This window comes from Oryx dammah, unplaced genomic scaffold (genome assembly GCF_014754425.2).
Source record: "Oryx dammah isolate SB20612 unplaced genomic scaffold, SCBI_Odam_1.1 HiC_scaffold_2, whole genome shotgun sequence".
Classification (NCBI taxonomy): domain Eukaryota; kingdom Metazoa; phylum Chordata; class Mammalia; order Artiodactyla; family Bovidae; genus Oryx; species Oryx dammah.
In genome coordinates, this window is record NW_024070186.1 from 96,074,476 (window position 1) to 96,087,819 (window position 13,344).

At 39.1% G+C, this 13,344-nt stretch overlaps 1 protein-coding gene across 2 annotated transcripts in view; it reads left to right on the forward strand.

Annotated features, from left to right (window-relative positions):
- Positions 1 to 13,003, forward strand: part of LOC120851655 (limbic system associated membrane protein) — a 713,563-nt gene extending 700,560 nt beyond the window's left edge. For both annotated transcript variants that reach the window (XM_040224602.1, XM_040224610.1), the window contains one exon: positions 4,958 to 13,003. In XM_040224602.1, the coding sequence (XP_040080536.1) occupies positions 4,958 to 5,055 (98 nt within the window). In that variant the 3' untranslated portion in view covers positions 5,056 to 13,003. The remainder of the gene's footprint in view (positions 1 to 4,957) is intronic.
- Positions 13,004 to 13,344: the final 341 nt, after the last annotated feature.

The following is a 13,344-nucleotide window of genomic DNA, read 5'->3' on the forward strand; positions in this document are numbered from 1 at the left end:
AAATCCCTAACAGTGTCTGTTCCCATACCAGAGTCATAGAAAAATCTGTGTGGCAGGCACCACCCTGCATAAATTTTCATGGCCACCCACTTGGATTGATAACTGTCTCCTATGAAGACATCTTCTTGTCTGAGTGTCAAAGGGGCTGAGGCTATCAAGATCACTGTCAAGAGTGAAAACCTATTGTTATGGTCCTTAGACCCAACCAGGCAGTGAGCCTCAGAGACTGTGGACCGGCTCTGTTGGTTACACCCCGGAAAGGGCCAGCACCTAACTTATGACTAGTGCTAGCAAGCCCTCACAGAATGCAGCAGGGAAGACGTGACCAGCAATATGTATATAGGATCAAGATTATTTGGGACAAGAAGTATAAACTGCTGTCCTCTTCATACCTTCTCTCTGCATGCCACGATTGTCCATTGCATTTGAATCTTAAGTAACGGGTGTTGTTAGAACACAATGATACCACAGAGCTTTGGAGTGGAGGGGAAAATAGAGCATGCAGTTTTTATTTTTTAATTTCAAAGATTAACGAGAAGAATTCCTAGTGTCACTCAAAGGAAAGTAGTGGCCTAAAGTTTCAAGATTTTGCAAGTCAAAATATTTGATGTTGTTTTGATGGAAAAAGTGTGATAATTCCAACTTCATTGTGAGAATACTTCAGACTTACCCAAGACCGTCTTTATAGAAAAGGGAGATAATGTATAAAGCATTATGGAGATGGAACCCAAATTTATTTCCAAGACACACTGCTCAAAGAAAACATCAGTATACCCCCTCTTGCAATTTGCTCCAGCCTGGAAATTACAGGCTCTCCTCCCCAGTGGATTCCTTCACGCAGAGGAAGCTGTACTGGCAGAAAATGATCAGCAGGTGGCACCAAAGTCAGTCTTTTTCCCTTTTAAATGTGGCTCCAGGTCACTGAGGGGAACTCAGCCTGGGCATCTAGATAATATCTAAGAGACATTTAGTAGATTATTTTCTCCTTTGTTTAACAATTGTTTTGCATATTATGTTTTTATTTTAGTCATTTTGTCAATCCTTAATAATTCTAAGAAGAGTTTGAGCTTAAATTCATCTGGCCCTTCTTTTCTTGTATGCCTGAACTATGTTCTATCAATCTTGCCCTTAATCACCAATTCCCTTGGATAAGCATTGTCCTGGCTTTGCACCGTCTGGCCTTCACCTTGATACAGAGTCTCAACTATCTTTGGAGTTGAAAACCTTGACCTGGTGTGTTGACTCAAGATTCCCACTCCCGCTGCAGCTAAATTTTGCACTTTTCATGTCAAACATTAAAAACCTTGAACCAGTTCACAAACCAGTGTCTTTGATCCAGAGGTATTTCATGCCATCCTGTAACATAGACTTCCAGAGTTAATAACAATAATGACAATCTTGTTGTTATTGTTGTTCAGTTGCTAAGTCATGTCTGACTCTTTGGACCGCAGCAAGCCAGGCTTCCCTGTCCTTCACTGTCTCCCAAACTTTGCTCAAGCTCATGTCCATTGTGTTGGTGATGCCATACAACCATCTAATCCTCTGTTGCTACCTCTTATTAAATATTTGCTAGATAAACACACATACACATATATACATATATAAGATGTGGCTAAATACCAAAATATGATTTTTTTCTGTTATGTGAAAAACATGTAGCAATTTTTGAATTGTGGTTCTATTTGCCCATCTATTCTTAAGGCTAATTTATGTTTGCAGACTCTTGCTTTCATTATATCTGTCAATGTATAAAAGCACTTGCTGAGTGTGGCCATCTGGTGTGGGAAATAAGATTTATCATTTGCATTTCCACAAATAAGCAGAAATTTCATAACTATGAACTAAAACATAATTAATGATTTTGCTGATGAGTCTTCCCTGAAATAGCCATTAACTGAAGTAGTCTCCTATGCAGTCATATATACATGCATCTGTAATTGTATACACACTTGTGTTGATTCCCCAACTATCACCCGTTTACCCTTGTATTTTTTCAAGCCTATTTATTTACTCTCAAAACCAATTATGAAAAGAGCAAGTCATATAAGCACATCAAATAGCTATATGAGAGCACTTAATGCACTTAATAAATAATAATTGATAGAGATGAAAATATCTTTCAGAGAGCCACAAAATATATTTCAAATATGTAGTAACAATTCTATTAGAGATAAAAATGAAAGATTATTAAGAGTCATACTGAGATTCCCTATGTATAGCACAGAATAGTATGTAAGAGTAAAAGCTAATTGTCAACTTTGTGTGTTAAAATAACTTTAACGTGTATATCATGTGTGTATATGAGTATGCATATAACAAATATACTTCTCTTGGTATCTGCATATATAGGTGTACATACATTAGCAAGAATTTTATATGTGAACATGTGTATCTAGGTTCATATATGCATATATCATATTTTTCAATGATGGCATTTTTGTTTTTTCAAATATTTACTATACTTCAAATAAAATGGTTTAAGACTAGATTTTTTAGGTTCCCCCAGGTACCACTCAACTCCAAGATGTCTGAAAGATAATCCAACCTGTCTCAGCACTAAAAATGAGTTTAAGGAAATAGGCAGAATTGAGTCTGAAAATCTGTTTTCAAAGGATCCCTGGGGCAAAACAAAAATCATCCTCGCTTAACCTTGTCTGGCCTCAATTTGTGTGTAGTCTTTCTCTGTTTGGGAAGCATCACTAACACACTAATCCAAACAAATGTGCCACAGAACTCATGACATCTAAAGCCTAGAGAGAAATGAAAATGATAGGGGATTGCATTGCCATCAGGCTGGAGGCCCTGGGGAGGGGCCGTTAAGGGAGCTTAAAGGTCCCCAAAGGCCAAAAAGAAATGTGTGTGTGTATGGGGTGGAGGTGTGAATTAGGAAAAACATTGACTCAACATCTAGATTCTAGTGCCTGGTCACCATTACTATCAGGCACTTTATGCAGAATGCATAATCTTTTTGATCCTTAATTCCTCATGTAAGGCATGAACCTGAAGGTAGCTAAAGTGTCTTATTAATATAATCTTACAGTCATTCAGAAAACTTAAAGAATTGACTGGATATGTAAATCATTTATTCTGTGTTTCCATAGCTCAACACATAATAACACTCAAACACTCATTTCATACTGTAACTGTGCTATTCAAACTTTATTTATATATATTTATATATATATTATATATAAATAGCGTTTTTAATATTCTCAATAAGACTTTTCAGTTTAAAAAAAAAGATCTATTGAAAATCATTTTTTTCAAAGATAATGGATACCTTCCTGTTGCTTTGTTGGTTCTGGGCTACTGTTTTAAACAAACCCAGATTTCATTTGCTGAATGTTTGACAGGAGACTCAGGGCACCCCTTCACCACATAACCTCCCTGCGCACCGGTGACAGGCACAGACTCCAGAGTCAGTCGCTGGGGGAAAGCCCAGCTCTCTGCTTACTGTGTGAACTCATGTGGTGAACTTAACCTCTCTGTGGCTCCCTTATCTCACTGGAAAGCAGGGTTCACTGGAGGGCCTGCCTTGTAACATGGTTGTGTGCTTATATTTGTGAAGCATTTTTAACAGGACTTGTAGTAAGTGCTATGTAGTTGTTTCTTGGTTGTCTTTGGTGGCTGTTGTTCCTATAATATTATTTTTATTGATATGTGAAACATAGATGGGAGAATATTCTTATATTCAACATTTTCCCAGTTATTTTATATCTGACCTAGTATATTTGTAGGCAATTTTGGAAATGTTCACGTGCCAGAGGATGCTTCCATTGCACTTGCACAAGTACAAACACCCACACCCACACCCACATACACACTCATTTACACATACTGATCTCCTTCAGTTCAGTTCAGTTCAGTCGCTCAGTCGTGTCTGACTCTTTGCGACCTCATGGATCGCAGCACGCCAGGCCTCCCTGTCCATCACCAACTCAGTGCCCTCAAAACTTTCAACTGACCCATGTTACAATGACACCGTTTTTTCCTTTTGAATGTCATGTCTAAGCTTACAGTCTTAAATCCAAAAGTCTCTGTTGTGAAAAACTGCGTTCCTCTTGTAATGGATCTAAATGAACAGAACTATACAAGAGGAGGCAATGCAACAGGCAAAGCATAGGAGGCAAGCTCTAAACGTACCCTCACTGCCTCGATTCTTTCTGTGTGAATACACAAACCCCTCACCCACTCTTTTCTCCAATTGCACACCCACATCCCCCAAACTCTTCTACATTGGGAAAACTCAGATCGGCAGTGGGAAACCCACCGATAATGCTCCAGGATGAATTCTGGGCAAGTGCAAGTCTCAGCTCTGCTCCAGTTTGGACCTGCCTGGCTAGGTTTGTTTGTTTTTTGTTGTCATCATCATTAGTTTTTAAAGTGTCAAATGAAGGGTTTGGACCAGATGACCCCCTGCTGCTGCTTAAAATCCCACCATGAGTTGACTTATTTTCTGCCTTGCAGCTAAGGTGCCACCCAGCCAAAAACGTTACTTTAAGAAAATTCCTCTCCCCACTAACAAAGAAATAGCTACTACCACCACCACCACCCCTCCCCCGCCCCCTTGAGAAGAGAGCATCACAGGCTGGTTCCACATTTTATTAATGGAGATACTGTGGTGAATAAGCTGGAGGAGCCCGTGTCTGGCTGCTGAAGGACCCTCAGCAATGCTTGGAATCTTAGTGAGCGCTGACATCCCACTGCTGTGCAGGATAAATTTGGGCAGCAAGGAGACTGACCCAGCATCACACAAGATACCCCTAAGATACTTACAGCTCAACCAGAAGGATTTAGAAAAGATGGTGAGTCCTTCTTAGTCTGTATATAAGTGCCCAGACTTTGAGATGCTGGTACACGGCCCAGTGTTACCTTTAAAATAAGGAGCTGTCAGTTGTGACATAGAGTGGACCAGATGTATTAATAATTACTTTCTTTTCTCTCTTTTGCACTGCAGGACCTGGGTCGGTGAGAGGAATAAATGGATCCATCAGTCTGGCCGTACCACTGTGGCTGCTGGCAGCATCTCTGCTCTGCCTTCTCAGCAAATGTTAATAGAATAAAAGTTTAAAAATAATTAAAAAAAAAACACACAAAAATGCGTCACACAGGATACAGAGCGAGAGAGAGTGAAATGGGGGGAGACTGTTTCTTTCACAACTTTGTGTGTTTATAAATGAAGGGGGAAATAAGAAAGTGAAGAAGAAAATACAACATTTAAAACAATTTGAAAGTCCATCAATAAAAATTGAAGTATAATTCCAGGTGGGAAAAGTTCTACCAAGAAATGTGTATATCTAAGCAAATGTAGACTGTGTAAAGACTCCATCAATTAAGGAGATCTGATGTTATAAAAAATGACAAGTGAAGAAGTACCAGATGGGTATTAACCCCCCACCACACGCACACACACATACACACACACACACACACTTTATCCTTCTTTCATCCTTTTTCATCTGCGGGGAAAGAAAAACATACGATCTTGCCTTGGTGTTTATACTTCCAACATCATTTTATTCTGTTTTTTAATTTGAGCTGATGCATAGCCATTCAGACTATCAATGGAATCCATGCTGGAGTCCTACCCTGACCCTTTATCTGGTTTTCCTGTCTCCACCCTCCCTCCAACTTTTAAGACCATCTCCATGTTCAATCTCCCCCGCATCTGTGCCAGATATCTGCTCTTTATCCTCACCCCGGCCGCTTCCCTTCACTCCCAGCCCCTAACCCGCACCTCCCAGCACTCGTCATGCCGCAGATGCTAGAAAGTGCCATTTTAATTCTCTCCACTGTGCGCGCGTGCTGTGTCTCTCTCTCTTTCTCTCTCTCTCTCAACGTGGGTGTACGTGTGTGGGCGTGTGCGCCTCTCTCTAAAGCATGCCGAGGGAATGGTCCACGTGTACATAGACTCATTGTGCTGTAGATACTGTCCCTCATTGTAATCTTGAGATGCGGCTGTGACGAAGTGCTGGGGGCCGTGGGAGGGGAAGGAGGCAAGGAGCAGAGCCGCTCCCCCATCCATGGCTGTCCCTGGACCTCAGCGTGTATTTCAGACCAAGCTGTGCCCCACCTACGGGCAGACCCTCATCTTCCTCCCAGTCCAGCCATCAGAACCCAGTCCAGAGTCACTCAGATTATCACTGTCAATGAAAGTGCCTACTATTGATGGGGTGAGCAAACAGTAGAATCAGTGATGCGGATGAGGTGACCTAGGACACACGTTTCTGATTTCACTCTTGTTTCACGAGTGAGTCTGAAGGATTCACGTGCTTCCCAGCTTTTTGCAGACTTGGTCCTGCTCTGCCGCAGGAGTAACAGGTATGGAGCAAATCCCCAGAAGTGGGAAGGTCTCCAAGGGTTAAGTCCTAGTGAAAGGATGCTGAGCCACGCGGAGATCCTTAGCAGCCCTGTTTTGCCCCCTCTCCAATCTTCAGTTAACACTGCATTTGCTCCCATGGATTTCCCTGAGCAGAGATTTTTCCATATTTCAGATAAAATACAGTGAGCCGTGAGCAAGGCAAGAGAAGTACAGACACCCAGGTCCCTACTCATGTGGTAGAAATACTGTGACAGCCCCAGTACAAAGCATTGGCCATAACAAAGGGGAAGTCCCACTCCTGGTGCTCCTCTGCAGCTCTGTCCTGGTGTTTTAGGCTAATACTTGATTTGATTGCCCGCGTCATCTCCCTTCTCATCCATGGATGGTGTTCGCAGCACTGCTGTTGACAGCACTCCATCCTTATCCTGCACCAGGCCACTAGGGACAGCACTGTATTTCCATCTCTCCTACTTACCCTTGGCTTCTCATCTCCTGAAAAAGATACAGTGGGAGATACGATGTTTAAGTTTACATATACAAGAGGGTTATATGAGTTAGTTCTCAACCAGAAGAGCTGAGAAACTTGTAATCATTTAGGCAAAAGCTATATACATACCACAAAACTTGACATCACCACCACGACAGAAGGATTTTCTTAGGAAAAGCCTTACAGAGCTCCCCGTGTGTAGATATCTTGTCAGGAAACCAACCATTGCTTTTACTTGGACTAATAGGCATTGGAAATGGCTCATTAGTGAGAAGACATAGGATTGTTATTGAGGTCATAATGGAATGTATTGCAGCAGAGCCAAATATGGTACCTCACCAAGTCTTAGAACCTGGAAAATGGCTGTTATATGATGTAAAACAGGAAGCTTCATAACTGCAAATCAGAAAAGGAAGGAAGGGAAGAAAGAAGGAAGGGAGGAAGAATTAGAAAGAAAGGGAGTGAGGAAGAGAAAAAGGAAGAAAGGGAAGGCATATAGGAGGAGAGTGAGGAGGAAGGAAGGAAAATAATAAATCTGAAATTTATCTTGATAGACTTTATTAATTGAAGGCTCTTTGCAATGAATCTCATCTTTAAAGGTAATGATCTCCTGATAAGTGGTACTTTTAATCTCTTCTATGGGATTCTATTGTTTTAAAAGCCTATCACCAGACTTCTTTTATGATTTTGCAGTTTAGACATGAAACAGAAGGACAAATTGGACTTGGGAGTGGGTAAAAGTATTTGTGGCAGATCCTAGCATAGGACCAAAATTCTTATCCAAGATAGTAGCTACTTAAACATAGAGAAGGTGAGCCTTATTCCTAGGCAGCATCAATTTATTGACAATCAGGGATTTCTCTAACAATTTAGTCTTCTTAGTACAGGAATAAAAGCTTATCATCCTGACGATCAATATTTCCCATATATTGAAGAGTCCACCACATCCTTAAGTGGAAGCTTTAGTGGAGTGCATGCTAATTTAAAGATACATAAGAAAAGAAAAGTAACAGGAGTTAATTCAGTTTAGTATCAATTTCAGGAACAGATCCTCATGGCATGTCACAGATTTTTCATCACACACCTAGATTTCTTATTCCCTCTACCCTATCCTAAGGACAAGGTCTTGGCTTTATAGGAGATTCTCATTGAAAGGAATGTCTTTGCCTTGTCAGCACCATTTGTTCCCTGAGTTTTATTAAAATGGTCCATATATTAAACGTAATTAAACATGTATTGAATATTGTGGTGTTTGCATATATCTCTGGTAGGATCTGGGAATTTTGTCCTGTCTCCCATTTCAGAGCGAACATTGACCCCAGAAATTTCATAGGTTTGAGGATGTTTTTGAGCAATGTGAAAAATGGAAGAGAACATAGTTTGGAAGAGTCAGGTAAAAGGTAGAAGCCAGATTACTGACATCGAGATAATAAGTTTAAACATGGGACTTCTTGGAATTTAGTTCATCACAACGCGATAACTCTCTTCAAGACTTTTGTCCCTTGGTAATCAAAGCATGAAAACTTGCAATGAAAAGAATCAACTGGCTGGAAACAATGTACTGAGAGGAGTGAAATACATCAATTAATCTGAATGGCTAACACATTCAATGTCCTTTGTATGCAAACTGAAACTCCACTCTACATAAAATAAAATCCTTAAACCTGACTTACAGTTAACCAAAGCAGAAATGACCTTGATGAAGGGTCCTTCCTGAAGAATGAAAACTATCTTAGGTTTTACAACTGCAAAATTCTTTCCTCTGTGCAGTTGTTCATCAGAAGGTTTTGCCCTATTGGAGGAACAGTCTTACTAGTTTGGACACAAAACATCCCTCTTCCCTGAAAGAACTAAGGCTTAGGGATAGGCCCTTGCTTTTTTTGTTGGGAAGAATTGTCCCACTGACCTTTGCCTTCTCTTCCAAGTCAGACATCATCTTTGCCCTGGGCATTTTCTTTTTTTTACTACATCTTCAGACAATTTGGGCTATTCATAGAGACCTTGTAAAAGTACTCGTGATTTTCATGTTATTGGAGGACAGAAACAAAAATCTGTTTCTCCTCCAAAAATGGACTTACCTCCTTTGCGCACAGAAACTAAACTCCTCAGCATGAAAATGTTTCTCAGTTATTACCTACTGAGTTATTAGCTTCTTAACTGTTCCAGAATCATAGGTTCCATCCCCAGGTTGGTTGTGGTTTGAATGTGTCTATTGGCTTGCATCCCAGAAATTCCCATTTTGTTTTTTGAAGGTCTTAAATTATTTGTGGAAATATATATATGTGTATGTATTTTTTTTAAACCTTATCTTTACAGATGCTATATTTGCAATATTGTATGTATTATAAAGCAAATCTAGAATAATGATTTAAACTTAAAAGGAAGAAAAGTATTGAATTTGGTTTTAAAAAAGAGCTATACTTCATTTAGAAAGACATGGAGCCCCATTTTTCCACACTGTAATGATTTGTTTGAAAGGAATTTGCTTATGGATCTTGTTCCATGAAAATAACCATGACCTTATTTTAGCTCTTCGACTTCATAACCTTTCAACCTGTATTTAGCCTTGATTTCTAATAAGTATCATTTTTATAGATTTATAAGTGCAATGCTATATCCAACCTACAAAACAATATTTTGAAGACAAATATTAAATATACCACAGAAACAGCGAAGACCCCGAGTTAAGAAATGTAAATCCAATTTAGGAAGTCTCCTTCTTTCTTAAATGTTTAAAATATTTCTTCTCTAGTGCATTTGCTCTAGTGGAGTAAATTTTCTATAGCAATTGGCATAATATCTGTAAATGTCTCACTAAATGCAAAATGAAGTTTACATTTATGTGTATACAGTGGAAGAGAAGTAAACTGTTCTTGTTTGCAGCTATGTTGTTAAATGTGGCCAAGTGATAATGCAAGAAAGAATTTATCTTCATCCAGAAACCAGTGCATAACTAACCCGTTGACAAGCAAGCTGGTGTTAACTTCAGGTGTTGGTTTAACACTTACTCCAGCGTAAATGTTTATGGATATTATGGAAAACTTATTTTAAAACCTTCATTTCCTTTCAGCGCATTTACATTCTGTGTGCTGATTAATAAATTAGGCACCAATCAGGTGTAAATCAATGTAAATCGGTAGTTTATGTACATAATATAAACTATGTAAACTTCATTTTTCATGCAATGCCCAAGTTCAGCTAAACATATGAATCTGAAATGAAAAAATAAATAAAAACCAAAGCCTGTCACAAGTCAGAATGGGATGAAAGGTTGTCTCAGCAAAAGGAAGCAGACCCGCAGAACTGTTATAGGCACGCATCCTGCTCTGTTCCCAAGAGGTCACCTCTTTACCTCTTTGTTCCTTCAGGACCTAAGTGCTGACTTAGGACTTAGGATGTCAGGACTTCCATCCGACACTTAGCACAGCTGTCCCACCTGACCCCAGAGCAAGGGAAATGAAGAGACAGGGAGGACAGAGTTTGAAGGGCTCACGTGTCTGTTACATCAACTGTCAAGTGTTTTTGTTGTTGTTGTTGTTACTTCCTACTTACAACCTAAAGTCTCGTTTCAATAGCTCCAAGGAAAGTAAGTCACCTATATCTTGATGAGCACAGTATTACTCAGTCTTTATTTTCCATTCAACAGAAACATTGGGATAGTTTCCTTGTCCTCTCAATCCTAAGAAATTAAGGGATATTGAAAAATGTTATGTCCTTAAGAAATATCTTACTAAATCACTCTAGGAAAGAATTACTCTTTCTTAATCTGGTGGATCTATTACCTATATTTCTATACTGACTATTGCAAATGAGGACAAAATCATTTTCATTGGGAGTATCTCTCTCAGCATGTTCTCTTGAAGTCTTTTTGAAGTGTCTGATGTGTTTAACAGAATGACATATATATGTCTTCTGTGATCAGCACAGCTGGTACATAAGGAGTCATCAAAGAGACCTCTTCAGGGACCACATGAATTTTTTGCAAAGACAAATTAATATTATGCTTAAAGTATACTCCTCTACCCAAGACAAATAACAACTTTATAAAGCGAAGTAGGTGAAAAGTGGATTGGGAATCAGGAGAAATGAGTTCTAGCCCCAGGTCTGGCCTATAAGCAAGTCATATGACCTTAGGCAAATTAGTTAAACTTTCTGAGTTTTGGTTTTCTCATCCTGAAAGTGAGAAATTCAAATGATTTCTCTAAAACCTCTGCCATCTCCAAACTCTCTGATTCTGAATAAGAATTGAATCTTCATGTACACTGTGCCCAGCTTGTCATTCTAAGCAGCTATTTGTCATTTCTGGTTTGATCTCTTTGATCTAGTTTGATCTTCACTTCTTGGAACCATCCTTCCATCATCTCCATGTCAAAAGCCAAAACTTTCTAGAATACAGGGTCCCTGGACTGGTTTTATAATTCTCTCCTAATCAAAATTTCTTAGTAACATAGAGAAGGGACACATTCAAATTATACCAATGGTGTTGAGAGAGCTGGAGTTGTTTCTTTAATTGAAATGTTATAAAATCTAACTGTTGGACTATATTCTAATAATCTTTCATAGGGAGAAAATAGCCAGACTAGGTATTGGTCACATAGCTAGTAAGGAAGTTGTTCATGTGAAGGGAAAGGAAACATCACTCTTCTCCTCCTGGGCCAAGTGCCTTGTGATAGTAAATGGTTGTCCTTGAAACCTCTTTGCTTGTGCAGGTGGCCATAAGCAAGTGATCCCAGGTAGGTTCAAAAGTCTGTTCTAGGAGAAATGAGCAAGATAATATATTTTGTTTTGGAAGAAACATCTCATGGCATAAGTTTCTCTAAATTTGACTATAGGCTATGTAGTCAAGTAAATGGATGGAGAGAAAACAAGCCTCATTTTCACAAAATACAAGTCAACACGATTTTAAAGAAACAAGTTGAAAATGACAAAAATAAACACATTTTAGCAGGTTACAGAGCTGAATGTAATAGGAGTTGTGAAGGTCAAAATCAAATGTGAAAGTTAAATACTCCAAGCAGAGGGTAAATAGGATGGTTTCTCGGGCAGTTAATGAGGAATTACCATCATGCACCTTGTTCTGGATGGCCTGAGCACAGGTGCGCTTGTTTTGACCCATCAAAGTATAGCCCCACACTATCCTGGATGCTCAATTTAGCATCTGTCCAATGGTAGCTTTTCATGCATTGCTTAAGAGGACAGAAATAATATGAGTCTCCTGTGCACTGAAAAGCAAGGATTATTCATAACTTCCCAGCATTAGTATCATTTTATATAGATGACAATTTGCAATGTGCTTAAAGTAGGTCTGAAACTCTCTTTAAGTGGGAAAGTGACCTGCCCATGGACAACTCCCCACTTTGGGTGATTTCAGAGGCATCATTGAGTGATCCTCCTGGACCAACTCTTACAGCTATGTTCTTCTCTGCATAAGCCCTCTCTATGCAAAGCCAGGCACAGAGTGAAAATCTGTTTCTTGCAAACAAAGAAAACCCTTGGGACCACTGGCTTTCTGGCACACGGCAGTAATCCTAAGCTATTTGGAGCCTTTACAAAAAACAAAAACTCCCTTACTTAGTCTTTGTTCTTCACTAGAGAATGTTAAAGTTTCATCCTGGTGAATTACGACCACGTTCTGCTCCCTAAGTATTTATTGGGAGTGGGAGAAGGGTGAAGTGGAAATTACAGAAGGAGAGAAGCATGGGAGAAAACCTCCAACTTCCTTCCCCAGCACTGGTTCACCCCTTCCTTCTCACTGCTCTACTGAAGGGTGTATAAATCCTGCTCTTGGTTAGAATTCTCCTTATTAACAGTGTTATATACATATAAATATATATATATATGAATATATTCCTTTTTCATCCCTGTAGACATAAGCAAAACTTTCCTTGATGACAAAAACTCATGGCCATTTTTTGTTTGGGTTTTTTGTTGTTCAAGGTTGTTTTTTTTTTTTAATATTTGTTTATTGGGGGGATTTTTTTCCCTGGATACTAGCTCTGTGAAGGAAAATAAAAAGCGCAAGTGTGTGTTTAAAAAAAATTAAAATTAAAAAAGCTTTTTTCCTTTTCTTTTTAAATGTATTTGAATTCAGTTTCTCTCTTCTGTTACTTTACACGTATGAATGCTCTGCTCTTCTGTGATCTTAAAACAAAATGAAATAAACGTGAAAAGGAGATGTGTCTTCATTGACCTGAGTCAGTGATCTTGTGGTTGACTGCACTGCTTCTTGGAAGTTTTTCATGAATAAGATAGGAAATAAAGGCAATGATAATGAAAAATATGTAAAGAAGGGGTAGACCAGACACTGAAGAGTCACTTGAAGGCCCTCTATCTGTGTCTTTTCTGTCACAGAAGGGAATGTAGTATTTACAATAATTGTCTTCATCTCAGCAAAGAGAGTTTCTGAAAGTTTTTCTTTTCCTCCCTTAAAGGGATAATAAGAAATAAGCAGAAATTACCATTGAGAAGCTACAGATAAAGCATTAAGACTCTGTGAGTTTTAGACTTGAGTGAGACCTTTGGATATGATACCAAA